General features: G+C 41.7%; 2 protein-coding genes across 14 annotated transcripts in view; one reads left to right on the forward strand and one right to left on the reverse strand.

Annotated features, from left to right (window-relative positions):
• The window catches only part of LOC143208960 (protein gustavus-like), a 258,290-nt gene extending 251,421 nt beyond the window's left edge, over positions 1-6,869 (forward strand). For all 13 annotated transcript variants that reach the window (XM_076424004.1, XM_076424049.1, XM_076424040.1 and 10 more), the window contains one exon: positions 64-6,869. In XM_076424004.1, coding sequence (XP_076280119.1) covers positions 64-203 — 140 coding nt within the window. In that variant the 3' untranslated portion in view covers positions 204-6,869. The remainder of the gene's footprint in view (positions 1-63) is intronic.
• Positions 6,234-17,681, reverse strand: LOC143208994 (uncharacterized). The gene is made up of 4 exons (XM_076424094.1): positions 9,012-17,681; positions 8,655-8,923; positions 7,379-7,509; positions 6,234-7,141 (listed from the first exon to the last, which is right to left on the reverse strand). Exons 1-4 carry the CDS (start codon positions 9,430-9,432, stop codon positions 6,982-6,984), a joined length of 981 nt encoding a protein of 326 aa, XP_076280209.1. The 5' UTR covers positions 9,433-17,681; the 3' UTR covers positions 6,234-6,981.
• Between the last annotated feature and the right edge of the window lie 2,495 nt (positions 17,682-20,176).

Here is a 20,176-nt window from a genome sequence, read left to right on the forward strand (position 1 = left end):
ATTCTCTGTCTTGTTTTTACAACGATGTTCAAGTGACTGATCGATTCCGTTGTAACTTTCCAGCGGAACCCCTGCCCCTGATGGACCTCTGTCGAAGAGTGATCCGCCAGCGGATCGGCAAGCATAGACTAGAAGAGAAAATCCAGATGCTGAACCTGCCGCAGGCGATGGAGACTTATCTCCTGTATCGTGACAGGAGATAACAACTGAGTGGCGCCAGCGAGAATGCCACCACGATTACGACTGTGAACACCACCGCGCTATTATATTGCCACAAGGACGCACAGGGGAACATCGTGGTGAGACGAGTACGATCGTGGTCGTCGTCGTCTTCCTCATCATGCTCATCGACATCTTCCTCGTCATCTTCCTCGTCATCCTCCTCGTCGTCCTCGGCGTCCTGAATCCTCCGCTGTTCTCTCCCCGTGTCATCCTCGTCCCGTTCAGGGCTCCGTCTGCCGCTGACTAATATGTCCTCGCTCCGACGAAACAGAGCCTCGTCGTCGCCTGTAACGCAGAGAAAAGAAAAAGGAAAATGAAAAACAAAAAGGAAAAAAACCATGGTCGTGCTGTTTTCGACCGTCGACGTCGCGCGCGCGGCGTCGTCTTCGTCGTCTCTCGTCGAAACGAGTCCTTCGAGAGAACGAGAAACAAAAGAAGAAACCACCCCGAGAGGGGGAGGGGGCTGTAGCAACTATTATTTAGGTGATATTGTTGTTTTGTGTTATGTCGACACGATTGAAATCGTGGTTGAAGTCTTTATTGATTGTTATAACAACCGGCGACACGCGACCCGGCGCGTACACTTCTCCTCCTCTTCTACTTCATTTTTCGAGTTAGCTGCCAGTAGCTTACTCGCTCGGAGGCACCTCCGCCAGCCACCGCCTCCTGCTGTCTCTGTTTTTATTATTACTCTTGTCTTTGTGTCGCGCCGAGACGACGCCGCGAGAGGAACCCCTCCGGAAGACACCCGAAGAGGACGGCACGAAATTTCACGAGGACCGTCGTCGTTGGAGAAACCTATATACAGCGCTTCGCACTACCGTTGGCCAGTAAACAAACGTTAGGCTTTAGTCGAGTCTGGAGGCTGATTACGGGTGAACTTTCGGTTAATTAGTCAACGAACGAAGGACAGCGGGGGGCGGACACACGAGGACCTGTCGCCAGCGGTGGAACACGTCGACGAAGCTCTCTCGGGGCGGTTCTATCGTCGAGCAAGAGCCGCCAGAGGATCGAGGGAACTGTGTATAGTGAGAGAGAAGCCAGCCACTCGCGCGAACAGCCACCTTCCAATAGACTCATTTTTCAAGTATTTTCTAAGCATGCTAGGTCTAATAAAGTATAGTGGTGTGCGTGAACCGTGGAAGGACACAATGGAGATAACGATGACGAGGAGAGAGAAAGAGAGAGAGAGGGAGAATGAGAGGATGATGATGATCCGTTGAGTAACGCGCCTCAGATTTGCTGTGTTCTTTTCCTTTTTTAACAAAAGTGTTAGCCAAGCCCTAGCGACAACACGATGATCTGTCGTGATCTTGAACAGAGAGATATATAAGGAGAAACGAAATTACCTCAGTCGATCGAAGTAATCACGATTAGACGACGGGTGTCCAGCCCGAAAAGCTGTCTTTCGGAGACACGAATTCACACGGCGACGATCCCGCGAAAACACGGTTACCGATCTTCGACGAAGATGACGCGTCGACACGACAGTGAACCGGAATATTATATTTACGATGGCCGACGTCACGACGGCGAAGACGATGACGACGACGATGATAGTAAAACGATTATACCGGGCGTGTTGCTACCTATACTATTAGCATGACAAATTATGACTGGTCCCTAGTAACTCTTTACTCTTACGTTTGTCGCTTAGGTTTAATGATGATGCCGTGTTGCCGGCGATGTCGATTTGTACATAGGGTATAATTATAATAATGATAATAATAATAATATCTATCGGTACGACGATATGTATGTATATGCGGGTGGTGATTGTATCCGAGACCGTAAGAACGCGAACCGAGTGCGAGGAAAGTCTAGAAAAAAACGATGACAAAGAGAGAAAGAAAGAGAGAGAGTGAGAGAGAGAGAAATTAAGAGAATTTTATGTGTCGCGAGCGATAAAGAGAGGGTGGTGAGAAAAGAGGAAAAAGAAAAACTCGAAAAAAATTCATTGAGTCGATGTCGCTTTCGTTCCGCCGCCGCGTAGTTGTTGTTTTTTAAAATTATTTCGCTCTCTCCTTGCGAAGACGGGAGGTGGTTCTCGCTGGTGCCACGAATTGTTGTTCATTCTCCTCGAACCGCGTCTTCCAAAATTATCCGCGAATCCAAAATGTTCAGGGCACAGCCTGACCGGAGGCACACACACATACACACACACCGTCGTTTCCGTTTCCTCTCGAAACACGCAGGTATCGTTCAGCGAGCTTTTTCAAAACCGGTCGCGAGCTAACAAAGCCGTTCCGAATAGCACAACGCACGATCTCTCGCAATCGGCTGCCGCTGCACCATGATCTTGCGGTACTCAATACGCACACCCGGCACAGCGCTGTCCGTTAGCAGTGTTCGCCTTCACACATTTTTACTCGAGACTTTCTCGCTTCGAACTCGGAGGATTGCGAGAGCAACGTGCCACTCGTTTGTCCAATCGATTAGCACATTCTACGCAGACTGACTTTCGCACCAATCACTATTTTACCGATTTTTATTAATAACGCCACAATTGCGTGTGCTGTGTAAACATGATCGTAGTATTGTACATTGAATTATTTGATCCTGTACCAAGTTTTAAAATGAAAGATTACATACGCAATAGAGTGGATCTTGAAATACTATATATATTCGTATCCGTTCGTTTTTAAAAGTGCTAGTGATCAAGCCACTATATTATTAAGCAAATTTGTTTTACAAGTTATCGACTAAGTGCTTTGTCAGCGACATGAACAATTGTTTATCGATTTGCCATGCGAGTGGCTGAAACATTCGCGGTGAAAGGAGGAAAATAATCCTCCGAGCATGTTGCGAGCGAACATGGCACGTGCTTCCTGCTCGATTCTCGAGGTCTTGGTTGCCTAGTGTCGCAGAACCTCGGAGAACCACACTTCGTTCGTACAAAATAAGAAAAACCGAGTATTCTGCTCTGCAACTTGGACCTCGAATCGAAACGTCTCCGAATGGAAGCAACGAGTGCATGCGCGCGCGTGCGACTATTAAATAAATTGTAAGACACGAGGCGGGGACAGTAAGAGGGAATTTAGAGTGGCAACGCCCGTGGACACGAGTGAAAACGAGGGGAGACTATTATGGATTTTATAGCAGACGAATTCGAGACTTCCTTTCCGTCGTTTTTCTTCTTCTTTCTTTTTTCAAGTGAAAGACAAAGATTTTCCTTTTTCGTTTTTTTTTTACGATTGTTTTTAATCACGGTGCGCGTGGCACGATCCGAGGTATATGAAACACAGGACAAACGATGTAATAGCGTTTAGAATGTTGTACATATTATTATTAATTAATGATTAATATTAATATTATTATTATTATTATTGTATCGACTCGATAGTTTCATTAATTAATTAGTCGGCATAATTGTGGATCCAGTTTTTGTACGGTAGTAGGGCGATCTGCGAATGTGAGAGAAAAAGAGAGAGAATAATAGAAGAACGAGAGTGACGAGAGACAGGAGGTCTGGATGAAAACGTGATCGATCGATCGGATCGGTGCTGGATCGACGTGGATCGATTTTCGCGTTCTATTGTTCCAATGTCTCGATTCGCCGAGAGATAGAAACGATGGATTTCACCGAATAAAGCAAAGTGAAACAGCAACGAAACGTGTTTTTATACCGATCGGCGCGCACGACTTCGAAGCGATTTTTTTTATTTTCTAGACACATTTTATTATTTTTTTTTCTTTTACGTTATCGTTAACAGGCTTTTTTTATTTGTCGTTGACGCTCGCATGTCTCGCTCGAAGAAACGATTTTAATGTTTTGTTTTGCTTGTTTTTAATTCGTTGAACGTGCCGGAGGCCTCGGTCGAACGCACCCGTCGAGCTGGTTTTAGACGCTCGAAATTCCATCGTGATTTCGATTAGACATTTTTTAAAATTCCGACAGGACTCGAATTGCAAGGAACTCGTCCGATCGATCGATCGTCGTGCGATAAAACGAAGGAAACGCGTTCGAGAAGAGACAAATGAAAAATGCAGAGAACTCCGAAGAGAAGCTTGGGTACTTGGAGGTATTTTTCCCCCCCGTGAATTGCCTGCCGCCTGCCTGTGCAAACTACGTTGCCTCGACAAATGTGTCTAATTTATTGACGATGCGATAATGAGCAGGACCTTTAAGCCGCGTGCGTGCAAGTGATAATTGAAAGAACGATGCTGTGTATATGTGTCTGCGCGTGTATGTATGCTTCGACGAGGGTGACTGCGAAAGAACCGAGCAAACAAAGGGTGAATGCCAGAGAAAAACGAAGAGAGTGAGAGAGTGAACGAGGGAAGCGAAAGAAATAGAGAGAGGGAGAGGTAAGAGAACAAAAGAACGCGAACGCATCTGGCACCGGATGGTTTTCGACGAGAGTTTCGTTCCTTTTCCTCGCGCGCCGCGAGAGAAACCAGTCGTTCTTTGCCCCGAAATTCGTATTTAGTGAATTGTTTAGCGCGATTATCGAGTAGAATGGGTACACACCGGTTCAACACTGCCAGCCGCCTCGTGCGTGAGCCGTTTCCCCAGAGAGAAACGTTCCTAACTCGAATCGTTCGCTGCACGTTCCCCGATCCGTCTTGTAAATATCGAAATCTTCGATCGTTCGTAAAAGCCGTGAGAAGATTCGTCGCAGTTCTTAGGACGAACACGGTCGCGGAAAATTTGTTGGCACAGCTGCTGTCAACCATTCTGTCAGTACTCGAGATATTCTACGACGTTCATTGTTCGTAATTTCATCTCGTATCTTTATACCTTGGATTATAATAAATTGTACGAGAAAAGGTAGAAATTTATAGCAATTTTGCTATTCGTTGACGAGAACGTTTAAGTAGTTCGAATTGTTACTAGTGTTGATACAATTGACTGCTGCATGGGTGAATTTTTCTTTTTGTTTTTTTATCGAAATCGAACATCGATTTTTATTAAGATGGAGGAAGTAACTAAAAGTATGTTTTATTTTTGTATTATTGTAACAAGTTACTCTGATTTTTTGCAACTTCTAACCCATTGATGTGCGGCAGTCGACGTGTTAAACTAGCTTTTAATTATACACTTGTATAGGAACGTTAGTTTCTTTGAAACTTGTAATTGTAACGCGAATTATTCAATTTTGTATGAGTTTTATGGGTACTGACGTGGGCGGTCGAGGTGTTAAGCTAGCTTTTAATTGTATAGTTTCGTATAAATGTGATGAATAAACTGATACCGGGTCAATTTCATTGGAAAGTATAATTATTATTTCTCTAGACGACTACACACAACGCATTACAATTTTGTGTGACTTTTATTGGTATTGACATGGCAGTCGAGGTGTCAAACTAGCTTTTAATTGTATAGTTTCGCATAAATATAACAAATAAACTGATACCGTTCAGTTTCATTGAAAATCATAATTATTATTTCTCTAAAGCCTATACGCAATGTATTAAAATTTTATGCGACATTTACGGATATTGACGGGGCAGTTAACATGCCAAACTAATTTTTTTTAATTACGTAATGCGATGCATGGATTGCGGATTTTTATGCATTTATAAAAAACTTAATGTAGTAATGTTGTTTTTAATGGCAAAGAAGTCATTAAGGGATGAAATCAATTTTTAATTTGCTCGTGCTTTCCGCAGAAAAATTTGATTTCGCTTAAAGATCCGCAGTCAAATAACAAATCAACTGACACCGAGTCAGTTTCTTTAAAAATTCAAGAGGATGCAAAACGTTGAATTAATCAATTCAATGATATATCATGAGATTAAGTTAGGGATCGTACGATTGAAAGTTAGGTGTGCCAATATTTTTTGCAATTTCAAGTACAGCGTCGAGGGGTTGTAGCAGTGTTGAACGGCTTAAAAAAAAAGAGGCCAGTTCCGGTGCGTCGCGCGTCCGCGTTTCCATTGACGTTCTTCTCTCTTGTGTTTTTTTTTTCCTTAAGCCTGGACTATTTGCAACGAGCGATCTCACGTCTATTTAAGCATAAGTTTACCGAGTTTAGCATGGTATTGCTGTATAGCGGCGAGTGAACGCGAAGAATTTATAAATATGTAATGCCTTAATGTTATAACGATAATAATATGGAATAGCGTTACTTGTATAATTAGTTGTGACGCGAGAAAGGGAGCGAGAGAATGAGAGACAGAGAGCACGATAGAAGAGTGGTTGAACACACGGAGAAACACGACCGAGAAATATATAGTTCCCCGGCGAACAGCGAGAGAGATTTCGTTTCACGAGGGTGGCGAGTAAACGGGGAAAAAAAATATAAAAAAGACGTAAACACACACACTCGGAGCGAACAAGGGGAAAGAGAGTGAAAGAGATACGAGCGAAGAGAGAAAGAGAATGAGCGCGAGAGAGAGAGAGAGATTAAAAAATGTAACAGACGACGCAAACATACACAAAAGAAAAAAAAACAAACGAAAGGGAGTGCAGTACGCGCGGCCGTTTGTCTCCATTCTGTTCGTGATTTGATATTTTTTTATAATTCCGACGACGAGAGAGAACGATTGGAGAGCACGAGAGGGAGAGAGTATAAATGGAGCGTGTATAGAGCGGACTGCTATCTAAAATAGTTCAGGCTAGATGTCGATGTTTGTAGCGGATAAAGAACAAAAAAAACACAACACAGCATATTGTAATTAAAATTAAAAGTCATTAATATCGACCGCTTTTTCATTCGTCCAATGTGAGGATCTTTCGTCCCGCCCTTTGCAAAATCTGTCCAAACAGTTCCGAGCTTGAATTTCCGCGTCCTCGTATTCCTCCCCCGGTTTCAACTATTCGTCACGCGCTTCGGGCGACGTTTCAGAAGATGTTTGTTCCTCGCAGTCTCTGTACAGCACGTCGCAATCTTCTTCGCGAATCCCAGCCTCTCCTGCATCTTGCACAAGCCGGTCCCAACCGGAAGTAGATTTCAGAGACTTGCCCACGCTACGTCTGAAACCGTTCGACTAATTTCACAAAATCTCTTAGCCACGAAACGCTGAACTCTCTTTTAACGCATTGTTTCATTTTTCAATTTTAATCCTGAATTTGTAACGTAATGTAGTAGTTTTGTTTATGATTATTATATAAAATATGATGGTTTGATGTGGAGGAACGAGAACTTGTCATAAACTTAGCGACCCTTTATGTCAGAGAAGGGTTATCCACGAGAGCGATCTTTGAACTCACGTCAAGTACTTGGCGAGCACCTTGCCAACAGCACCGAACGTTCTCGTCAACTTCCGGTTCTCCAGGCAGACCGTCCTCTGGATGCAACGAACCCTCGCATCGTCTGCTAAAACTTCCTTTTGCTCCGTGTTCTGCAAAGTGAAAGCCACGGGGATACTTCAAAGCAACTGGAGATGGGATAGTAAATGTTATATTATTAGTAGACTGCGGATTTTTATGCAAAATAAAAAATGTTTGCATTCGTTGCAAGACACAGGAGTAAAATAAAAATTTCTTTCTTCTTTTAATTATCTGATTAAGCTGAAACCAATACGCTCTGGTGTGTTTAAATCTTCTTAATATGTCCACTGCTTTAAATTGTGCTTACCCATTTTTGTAATAAATGCATAAAATCCGCAGTCGAATTATTAGCAAGCTGCAGATCTTCGCACAGAATCCGAATTTCTCATAGTATCTTTAGCGGAATTATTTGTCAATAATCATTTTTTGATTATCAATAATCAATTGAGTATAGCCAGAGCTGAAGAAAATAGTAATTTAAATAGTAAAGTATGCTTACAACTTTGAAAATAAAATATTTTATTTGATCTAGTAACTTTTGAAAATAAAATAATTTATATGAAAGAGGCAGTAACTATTGAAAATAGTATTTTGTTTGAAGAATATATTGCAAATATTTTAATTTTAAATATTATTGCTGGAAATAATGAAAATAATGAATTCAGTACATTTATGAGTGTAAATCGTTTCTTAACGATAAGATAGACATAAACCGCTTATGTTTATGCGGTTTCTCAGAGTATTATAACAACGTAAAAAGTAAAATATTTTATTTCGTGTTTCTGATTGTTAAAATATAATACAAATATTTTATTTTCTGGATCAAATTGTTGAAATAGGAATATTTTATTTTGAGGTTCAGATTGTTAAAATGGAAATACTTTATTTTCGAAATTGTACATCTTATTTAAAATACTATTTTCTTTAAGGAAAATGAAATCTAAAATTTTAAATACTATTTGAAATATTTGTTTCGCCAAATAATGCCCACCTCTGAGTGTAGCAAAAGGTTAGGATCTGCAAAATGCTAGAAAGAATATTTTTTGATTTTCATGGCACTCGATAAATTATTCTGACTTTATGAAAATTTTTAGGCTGCTGGTTAGGCACTGAAAGTGTTGGAGGAACAGGTGCCATTTTGAATAATTAAAAATTATCAATTTTTTCATCACAGAAGAGCAACAATTTCTAGATCCCTCCTTGCTCTAGAACTCACCGCCGACTCGAAATCGTAAGCAGCATAGAGGTCCCTCTTGTCCCTAGCAGACAGGACATCCGTGAGAACGTCCCTGCGTTTCACAGACGCCATAGTGTTCTGTATGATAGCGAAGAGCAGCAGCAATCCGATAAAACTGACGATCACCAGTTGCTTCGAAGACGGTCCGACAGAGTAGTCGATAGAATGTGCGATTGGATATGGAAAATTAGGATGATCGTAGACATAGGGCAACTCGCTGCGATGGCTGACGAAGGTCCTGGGCGGAGCTGAAGTGCACAACATGCTGAGACTGATCACAGTTCATCCTGTATCCCTATCTTCAAAAAAACTGGTGATACAAACGTGGGATGTTACCGGGTAGAAAATTGCTCGGAGTCAACGGACGCAAGTAAGGCTCCGGAGGATGCGTCATATCCGCGCGGGGGAAGGCTTCCATCTTATTCGAAGTTTCAGAGCCATTTCCGCTTGCCGGAAACACTATACTCTTCGCATCCTGGCTGGCAACCGAAGCCGCCAGTGCTATCACAAACAGAATCATCGTTGACAGAAACATCTCTTTGAGAAGTCGAAAATTCACTGTTTTTATTTGAGATTTCCTATTTATTGTAATCCTGTCGCAGATTGTGTTATCGTTCAGTATCGAATCAGATCGCGAGACTGAAGGTTCGACTAGCTGCGTAGATCTTAAGAAGGCCGACGGAGGTTCGTGACAACATGGCGGATTCGATCCGGGCCAGCCGGCGAGCAAACTGCGGGCAATTCTGGAAATTGCCATTGTCAGTCGACGCGGCCAGCCATCGCACGGTGAAAATGTCCCGTTTCTGCGTGGATTCTCTAATAGTTGCTCGGCAGACGATGCTCCCTTGAAACCGCGATTTTACGCACGAGACGAACGTCACGCGACGGATCGTGTTCCTCCAGGGACTTTCTCTGCCGAAGTTCTTTGAAAAGCGAAAAGAAACTGGGGAAGGCATATTATATCTTATTATTAATTTATTAGGTTAATAATAATTAATTTTCACAGAAAATTAAAATTGACATGAATATTTATTTCTTTTCTATATAATTTTAGCGAGCTGAGAACGAATCAGCAGCATTTTTAATATCTGATCTCTGAGAACGAGTTCTCGGGCGACCTAAAGGGAGTAGACTACTTTTCCTGGGATTGCAAGGGTGCGGGATTCGCCTTCTCATTTCTCGATAATACAAACACGGGGGTTTTCAGTAGTCGAAAATGCTAGATAAAAGATCGATCTAGGGCGCTATCTCCCTTAAAAGTCCTATTTTTTCGTTTACGAGGCGTAATTTGCATTATTCGGCAGCATGTAACTATGAAAATAGCTACATGCGCAGTTGTATGCTTTCGAATAATGCAAATTACGCCTCGTAAACGAACTTATAAAAAAAATTAAACCGATTTCGAAAAAATGCAGTAAAAAGTATGAAACAATTTCTATTTAATTTATATGAATATACACGAACCTAAATACATACCATCTTTTCGGAGAGGCGGCGTGAAAATTGAAAATTTTCCAAATGACAGATGTTGCTGATTATGATTTCATTGGAATCTGATGGACTTGGAAATCAGTAGGTGGGAAGAGGAGATACATTAATATGTGAAAGCATGTAGAAGAATTTAAGGATTTTCGTAATTTCCAGTGTCGGAAATGTTCAATTTTGCACCTACTGCGAAAAGATTGTATTCGTGTTCGTATTATCGAGATATGAGAAGGCGAATCCCGCATCCTCGCAATCCTGGAAAAAGGAGTTACCCCCTAATATTTGCGAGGGCTGGAGATTAATTCGTGCAGCTAATAATGCAACAAATACTTGAAAATTCCGGTACTTCGTCACTGTATGCATATACCACAAGTTCGATCTCTGGAGGCCGTGCGACTGCCAGCAGACGCGGGAGAGCTCCACCCCGCGCGAAATAGCGGCAAAGGGGAACAAAGGGTTGATTTCCAGCGCGTAAAAAAGGGAAAAGCGTGTTTGATGTAAATGTTCGAACAACGGCCGGCCAGGGGCAGTGGGATGGGCAAATCGGTTGGTTAGGCTGGCTGCTGAATCCAAGGGGTTGCTATGGCGATGGAACGGTGGTCGCCAGCAACCAGGCTGGGGGTGGAGGGTTGTTGCCTGAAGGGTTCGTCTGTCTGGAGCCCTTCTAAAGGGGATGACGTTCTTCGCTCTGTCTGTCCGACTGTCTGGCACTGCTGGCCGTTTCGTTTCGCAGTCAGCTGTTCCGTTTCTCTTCGCGAGCGTCGTTTCACTGGGCCGGGTTAACCCAGCCTTTATTGTTTCATAAGTTCGTCAGACCCTACTCTCACGGAATCCCATTCGTCTCGTGGCGGCAGCGACACTTTTACCTCGGCTTCTCAGCCTGTTGGAAAACTTCGCGTGTCGACTGCGGTCGCACGAAATGAAGTTCGGTAACTCCCCCGGCGCGCGGCGAGCTCCTGAAACAATCGAGTTCCACTGTTGCAAAAGTATCGCGCTAACGCGAAGATTAATGGGTCGAGTTTCTCGGGGACTCAGCCGAACTATCCACGTAGCAATCTTTCTCGGTTCTCTGCCAGTGAGACAGGTGAACCGGGAGCTCGAGATTTTAGCGGTAAAGCGAGTCTTCGAAGCTCCGTGGAGTTCCTTGGAACAATGGCAATTTCGATTTCGGTATCCATAAGCGGACTGAGACCTGCCGAAAAAGGGGAACAATATTTCTTTTTGTTGGACGCCACGTTTTCGATGAATTTTCAAACTCGATCTGAAGTAGAAGAAACATACACTTCGGGACGAAAAGAGGACAATTTGAAATTAATGTAATTTCTGTTTACTAAACATTAGAAATTCAATTTGTTTTATATACATATTTTTAATGTGTCTTTCTTAACATATATGAATGAAATGGAACAAAGCTTCATTAACTTATCTATTTTTATCGAATGAAGTAGAATTATTAACGAAATAAAGAGGTACAAAATGATAGCACACTTAACGAAAATGTTGCACGTTTTTTACGGGCAGTTAAACTTTGTGGCCACCCAGAACTCTTCTTTTTCCCACAATTTTCAGGATGTTTTAACAAGCTCATAATAACTTTTCGGCATCTATACAATTTTTGATATTTGTGTAATTCAATCTTGTTCTTCCTTTAACTTCAATATCGTATGTACTTCACATAGTACACTTAGTTTTTTTTCCACGCGCCATCCTTAACACTTTAGTATGTTGTTTTGTTAAACAAGCACGAAAGAAGCTAGTGCTTACTTTAACAATTACGTTTTGCAATGAATGAACTCTACAGTAACTTCTGCACAACTGATAAAGTACAGGCATGTCAGAATATGTTGACATAATCAAATATTGAGGAAAAATAGATGATATGCTACCTTTTGGCCCGGAGTGTATTTCTATTCGAGTTGTGTTTCCAGTTTATTCACGAAGTTCTCAATTCTCTATCATTTCGCAGGTCATCGGCACACAGGTTATACCATCCCATAAATGAATGTTGAAGCTAAAGCAAACAATTCTATAATCCAAATAAATCGCAGTGAACGATTACAGTTTCACCCAGCTCTACCCGCGGAGCCTACCAAGCTGGGATCAATTAAAATTGAGTCGGTCCGACCATCGACGGCACGATCTACTTAGGTACCGGTCGCGCTTGTCCTCTGGTTCGTCGATCTCCTCGAGGTTCACGTTTATCGGGAACAGCTCGCCCATTGACACACTAGGCCAGCTTTAGCGACAGCAAGGCGAGGCTGCGCTAAAGCTTCTACCCTAGATGCGACGCGTTTCCCTTAAGCAGCGGAGCGTGCGTTATCCTTGGGACTGCGCTTCTTTTAAACGGGGCTCGGAAAATGGAACGTCTATGTACCCTGGATTATAAATAGCCACTTTGCGGTGCATTTTTTTTTTATAGACCGGTGCAGTGGAGGTGGCACGCAGCCTCGCGTTTCGACGACACGTTGCGAAACCGGGCAACGCTTCTTCGATCGCGAACCGATCGAGAACGATCCATCGTGTTTCTGACAGCGAAAACTGGCTAAGTTGCGGAACTGCTGAAAAATATGCTGGTTGCATTTTCTTGCATGTAGGACTTCAGATCTTTTTTCCAGATAAAGATCATTCGCAATTGTGTGTTAACTGCAGATATTTATAAAAATTACGAGTAAGTAATGGAACTTCGGATATTTTTAATCAAATCTTCAATGATATAAATACGTAGATCTTGCTTCATACAATTGATGCATTAAAATTCCTATTTTGCATGAAAATCTGCAGTTTCGTGACTCAAATAGCTATTATTATTACTGCACCACGTTCCAACATTGATAGGTAGACTGCGGAACTTTATGCAAAATAAAAATTGTTTGCATCAACTGCAACAAACAAGGGCCAAGTTATAATTTCTTTCATTGTTTAACACGTTCCGTTTCAAGCCCTTTTTTGTGACCCGAAGATCAAGTTTAACGTGTACCACCGGTGGTACACGTGGCACGGAACGTGTTAATAATGTTCACAAGCTGCAACTAATACACACATTGATGTTCTTAAATATTTCAAATCCGTTCACTGTGTGTTAAACTGCAACTACCCATTTTTGTCGTGAATGCATAAAATGGCTATTTATGTCTATTCGTATGGGGAACATTGGCTATCTCCCTGACATTCTTACGGTATCTGTGATCGACCAATCGCGAGTACGGTAATCTGATGCGTGTTGAATACGCGTCCCTCGTAAGACGTTTCCCGACGCGTCTCAGACGCGCTGGCGTCTGTAGAACCATCGAGATTGGTCTCCGCGATCGCTGCCAGTTTATTGCGCACAATAAAGCTCTCGGCTCGGCGTTGTTTTCTTTATTTTCATCTCGGCTCTTTTTTATTCGCGAGAGGCTGCCGCGTATCGGGGTCACATCGATATAGAGACGACATGCCGCGTGAACGGAGTCGCGCGCGCGGTTTCGCGGCAACGCGAGTAGCCGACATTATATTTTTAGCAGGCTTTTTGCAGCGACGCCCTACGGCCGGACACCTCTGCTCCGACGACGCTTTTCCTTCGCATTTTCTCTCTTTTTTTTATCACGGTCCAATCGAAACCGCCCAGCCCGCAATCAGAGCTTCGTTAGGAATCCTTTATGCAGGGAACGCGGTTCGAGAATAGGCTTCGATTCACGCCGAAAAAACCCACTCGCTTTGCTTGGTTACGACCACCTGCGGCTAATTGTTTTCGCTAACACATTGCGTGCCACGTCGGCTGTGTACAGGGTGAGGCACCTAACTTGATCACCTTGGATAATTTATTAATTATGCGTTCTACAAAAAGATCATTTCTACAGATGTGACGCGCGGTATCATTCTTTGTAAGTGGAGGCGTTTAGAAGATTTGAGGTCAAATTCGATTTTTTAAATGGAACTGTATACTTTTTTACGCGCCAATCGATGCATGTTCTTAATTCTGTATGAAAAAGTAGTGAACCATGCATGTCGAAAAATGATTAGTTTAGCAGATATTTCAATTTAAATATTGCTAAGACAACCTCGTTCTCCTACTAATGAGAACTAGACTGCGGATCTTTATGCAAAATAAAAATTGCTTACACCATTTGCTAAGAAAAATAGATTAGCAGCCATTCGTTTTTGCCATAAATGCATAAAATCCATAGTCCAATGATAACTTGGTATACTGAACAATAAAAGCGTTCTCCTTCCGTAAGAAAACGTTGCGATTGTTTCTTATAAGAGAATGAGGTTAACCCTTTGCTGTACGAGTTTCTTTACGGCCACAAGTTTATCTGACCAGTAGGGTGTTTATTCAAGTAAATGATCGCGCAAAGAAACGCTAACGAATTGCACAACTGATTCACTGTACCGCTGAATACTGACCTACAACGATTCTATTCTGGTTTTACAGTCATCTCGCATTACACCATCGACCATTGCGTATTTAAATCTCTGAGAAAATCATCTACAGCCACGACGAAACAATTCTGTATCGCCTAGGATCCTTTTTGCTTCAAGAAAATATTGCGACGCAATAGCGCAATTTCCGAGGCGAATTAATGGACGATTCGTGTAAAACGTCCCTCCAGCATCGCAGGAGTGCTATGCTCGTCGCTTGTTAAGCTCCCGTTCGCAAGAAACGCCGGCGCTTTTTGCGGAACTTCGGTCGATGTGTACGCCGCTTAATTAATTGGAGGGTTCTTCGTATCGTGTCCGAGCAGTGGCGGGCTTTACTACTTGCTGGCACGCAACCAGCTCGTGTTTCGTCCTCGAACGATCGCCGAATATTTTGTTGACGGATTAAAGTGCCGTCACGGTTGTTACTCTGCTATGTTGCACTCGTTCAATCGGATGTATCGGCGAAACCTTCGACGATGTCACCCCTCGCCTATATGTCAAAAATTAGAGATTTAATAAAAAGAATTTCTAGATGGAGTCTTAGAGCATCATTTAGCTAACAAAATGAAGAATTTTTTTAGCATCATTTAGCTAACAAAATGCACAAAATGAAGGACTGTTTGTAGCGGCACTGTTTAGCTTTTGTAAAAATAATAAAATAGCTTCGAGGGACCCAGATTCTTCTCGAAAGTTCGAGGGGATTTTTCCGCAGGTTTTCTCAACTCTGTTCCATCTTCACGGTAGCGAGCTATCTGGCTCATTGTACCTCGCGGCGAGGAATCGGCTTCCGTCCGCATCGGGTGCTCGTTATTGGTTCCGCGCGCTGCTTTTCACAGCAGTCAGCCGCGCGGAAACGTTCCGGAAACGTCGCGGAAACGTCGCGGAGGCGATAAACTCTCGGGGACTGGCACGTGTACGAGTTCTCCATGTTTAAATATTTACAGGGGCGGCGCATTCAAACAGGTTGAGAAGAAGAGGAAAAAGCGCGAGACGATCTCGGTGAAATATACACGATCTCGACGGACAGCGGAAACGGATCGCCGAGATCCCTCGGCTTTAAAGGATTTCCCAAGCCGCCTGACCCGGATCGATCCTCCGCGACGAATTTCTGGATACATGTATTCCATTAATGCCCGAATGGAACGCGTTTATCGCTCCTCGCAGCGGACGCAGGCGTCTCGCTTGGCTTTGATTGCCTCGGTTGGCGTCTCAGCCGTACTAGCGTCTCTGCGGAAGGTTTACGCGATGAATGTTGTGCGCGATTTGCTCGCGGTCCTGATTACCTTGTTAGAAGCCTACCGACGCGCGAAATTGAACGATCGTTATATCGTCGATAAAGAATGGCGCGCACTTCAATTGCTATAACTTCGTGAAAACCGGTTGTACGAGGGTCTATCTTGGCTCGTTTTAAAGCGGAAATCCTCTGCTTGTAGACCCCCGAAGGCGTTTCTCTAGAAGTTGTTATTACAATGTGCAGCGAGTGGAAAAATAAAGATAGTTCCGTGTTAGAGAAGTTTGCGAATTTAATCGTCTCTAGGGAGAGTGAACATTTTTTTCCAGGATTGAAATTAGTATGAGAATGAGATTGAAGCGTCTTCTTTACAACGACGCGTCTTAAAATTTGAGGTACCATTTTCCGTTACCGTTTTATCAATAATAAAATTTATTATATACTTTTATATTTTTTATTCTAATGAATGGTGATTACACTGAAAATAGAGTTATATAAATTTGAGCCTCCTGAATCCTTCCAGTTCTCAAATAGAGGATCTATATTTTGAAGTAGTAAATAATATTATGAAGTTTTTTAAAATGGGAGAAGCAATACGACTGAATCTCTCTGGGGTGAGTGGATCTAGCTCGCGGAGCACGCTCGTCACGCGAGCCCGGTCGAATCGGAGTGTGTTTAATATGTGGAACGACGCACTTACCATAATGTCGCTTGTCCTGGCGCAGTCATAGTTTCCCCAGCACTTGTGTGATGAACAGGATGAACGAGGCAGGGCTAGCCTCGTACCGCGAGCGATTCAGAAGCATCTGCATCTTTAAAGCATCAATCTAGCAGAGACCATTCGGCTCGAAACTCTCTAGCTTCGAAATTTTTAGCAGCTTAGTATGTGGAGTCTCCGTCGAGCGAGCAGAATTCTTAGATACTCCGCAGAAAAACCGACAAAGATCGGCCGTTGTCGGGAAGCAATCACCGACGCACCATTTCTGAATAATTGCTGGAGGATCGAGTCGAGGGGGGACACGGAAATAGCTTGCCGTCGCGGAAGAGCTTTCAAACGCGGAAAGAAATCAATACAGGTGACTTCTGTCGGCTCGTCTTTTAACAAGACTCCTCTGCACCCCGTCGTTGCCGCTTATTTTCTTCCCTCGAACGCGTCTTCTTCGCGGCTGACGAATAAGAACGACTACGAAATTGCGCCTGATCGTGCATATTCAAAGCGACCCTGGTGGCGGGATCGACGCTAATTTTTCCAGGGCCAATTTACCCCGGAGAATCAGCTTGTATACAAGCAGCACACTTGACCGATCATGCTCAACGTGATAGTGTCTATTCTCTAAAAGCGTCTATACTAAATAATGTTCTCACATTATTTTCATCTACGCAGAATTTTTGAAAATAGATCTATTTTATAAATAGAGTTTTTGGTCCTTTTCAGAACTATTTTACCCTATAACTATAAGGGAATAAACGCCAGCAGTAGAATCGGCTGGTCACGTTCGCACGCGACTCAATCAATTTACCCTATCAACAGGAAACTAATTGTATACATATAGAAGCAGTAGAATTAACCGATCATGGTCGCACGCGTCAAATTTGACAGCATTATTTCCATCTACATAGTCTTTACTAGAACCCATTAATCCTATAAACAGAAAATTAGCCGTGTATACAAGCTGTAGAAGCGGTCGATCATAATTAGACGCGTCCGAATCAGCAGCATCCATTTTACAATTTGCTTTGTATTCCCTTCTACAACATTTTCATGCAAACTTCTCTAGAACCAATTTACTCTATGAACAGCGAATGAACATTGTATACGAGCAGTAGAATGGGTCGATCATGATCAGACACAGCCCAATCAACAGCCTCTATTTCCCAACACATACTTTGTGTTCGTTTCCATCCAGACCAAAGCTGGGGAAAATAGTATTTTAAATAGTAAATAATCCTATTTATTTTTTAAAGTATGTGTATTACTTTGAAAATAAAATATTTTATTTCGTGCAGTAATTTTTGCAAATAAAATAATTTATTGGATGCAGTAATTTTTGGAAATAAGATAATTTATTTGAGGCAGTAATTTTTTTTTAATTGTATTTAATTTGAAGAATATTGAAAATATTTATATTTCGTCTGTATGTTTAATTATAATTTTAAATATTATTATATGGTTCGAATTCAATATACATTTATGAGTGTAAATCGTTTCTTAACGATAAGATAGACTGTATGTTTATGCGGTTTCTCAGAGCATTATAACAATGCAAAAAGTAAAATATTTTATTTCGTGTTTCGGATTGTTAAAATAGAAATACTTTATTTTCGTAATTGTATATCTTATTTAAAATACTATTTTCTTTCAGCAAAATAAAATCTAAAATATTAAATAGTATTTGAAATATTTGTGTTTCTCCAAATAATGCCCACCTGTGATCCAGACACTCTTCTCCGGAACGAATTCACCCTATAAACAGAAAATCAGCTGTACGTACAACAAGTAAAATCGTCGAACCATGATCAAACGTGGCCCACTCAACTCCACGCGCAAACTACTCAAACTTTCAAGCCCGATTCCCTCGAAAACCAAGTTGAACAAGGTGCAACGGTGCAACAAGGTCTCGTTCTATAGGTTCTACTAGCGTTCCCAGGTAGACCCACCCCGTTTCTATCCGCAGCACCGGATCGGGAGCTGTATATCGGTCGATCGAATTTTTCTATCGCGGGAGCCTGCTCGTTTCACCTCGTTGTTAAGTGAAACGTTAATTAGCGCGCTAATCGATCAGGGATTACACGTTCCCGGCCGTGTCCCCCTTACCCTCTCGCTTTCTCTCTTTCTTTTTTCAACCCCCCAACCCCCCGGCACTGGCTCGGTCAACTTAATCCGCAGGTTACTGCGTGGCGTCGGTAATTGCACCCCTACCCCTACGTTTTCGACCTTGTTTCGTTGGTAATCCCGGCGGTCGAGCGCGAGCCGACTATACTTTCGGTGATCGAAGTGGCTGGGATTTAGATGCAATCATGCCGGCCCGCTTCGCCTCACTGCTCGAGGTTCTATTTTAATGCCCGGCCACGGAAGAGCTTCGATTGTTCGCCAATCAGAAGCGACGCACCGGGAATTTCTTTCGCAGAGTTGCGGAACCCGGCAGAATTATCTCCGATCGGAAGCTTCTCGCCAAGCAGCGAAGACTGGCCGGACGTTCCTTGAATATTCCGCACAGGGGCGGGTTTCGCTGGAATACTGGGCAGAAGTAATATTTCTATCTGTGGGGAATTATTGAAATAAATTGAACTATTGTGACTAGATTTTATGCATTTAGGAGAAAAGCGAGTGAGCGGGTCGAATGTAAAAGAGTGAAAATACTTTAAGAATTCAAAAATATTGTATTATTATTATTTTATTGAATATATATTAATACAGAGTGAGTGTACAAAGTATTCGTACACCTTTTAAAAGCTAATAACTTTTTTATAATTGTACCGAACAACCTTATTTTTTATAATCAATTAGAAACATTGGTTTACGAAATGATATGCAAAAAAGATTTTCCAAGAATTATAATTTACAAGGATACATGGAAAAATAGAAAAAGCCATTGTTAAAACTTTTTTATTCGGGCCCTTAATGAAAATTTAAAATATATGTTTTGTAGATCTATGTTAGTTGTACACATACTGAACATTTCATCGAAATCGGTTGACGCAGGAAAAAACGATAAGCATCGAAAGATGTACGATTCTGTGGATTTTAAGCAAAAAACTGATTAAAAGTCGGATAAAACTACGATTTTCACCACTTTTAACCGCTTGTAGCTCATGTGTATATTAATCGATTTCGTCGAAATTTTCAGCAATCTACAAAACATATATTTTAAATTTTCATTAAGGGCCCAAATAAAGAAGTTCTAAAAAATGCTTTTTTTATTTTTGCATGTAACCTTGTAAATTATAATTTTTGGAAAATCTTTTTTTCATATCATTTCGTAAACCAATGCTTCTAATTATAAAAAGGTTATTAGTTTTTAAAAGGTGTACGAATACTTTGTACACTCACTGTATGTAGCATGTTAGGAAGCAACCAACGCTGAAAGAAAAGGATTGCAGTCCAATATTAATCAAATACAGAAATTCTCTTATAATAATTTAATTTTAAAATCTTAAAATAAAGTAAATCTTTCAAATAAAGAAAACATTTTGTGCGACGCCTGTGCCGCTCGGTCCGAGCTGGGGAAAATAGTATATTTTAAATAGTAAATAGTAAATATAATCCTATTTATTTTAAAGTATGTGTTCAACTTTGAGAATAAAATATTTTATTTGATGCAGTAATTTTTGAAAATAAAATAATTTATTTGATGCAGTAATTTTTGAAAATAAAATAATTTATTAG

This window comes from Lasioglossum baleicum, chromosome 1 (assembly GCF_051020765.1).
Source record: "Lasioglossum baleicum chromosome 1, iyLasBale1, whole genome shotgun sequence".
NCBI classification, from domain to species: Eukaryota; Metazoa; Arthropoda; class Insecta; order Hymenoptera; family Halictidae; genus Lasioglossum; species Lasioglossum baleicum.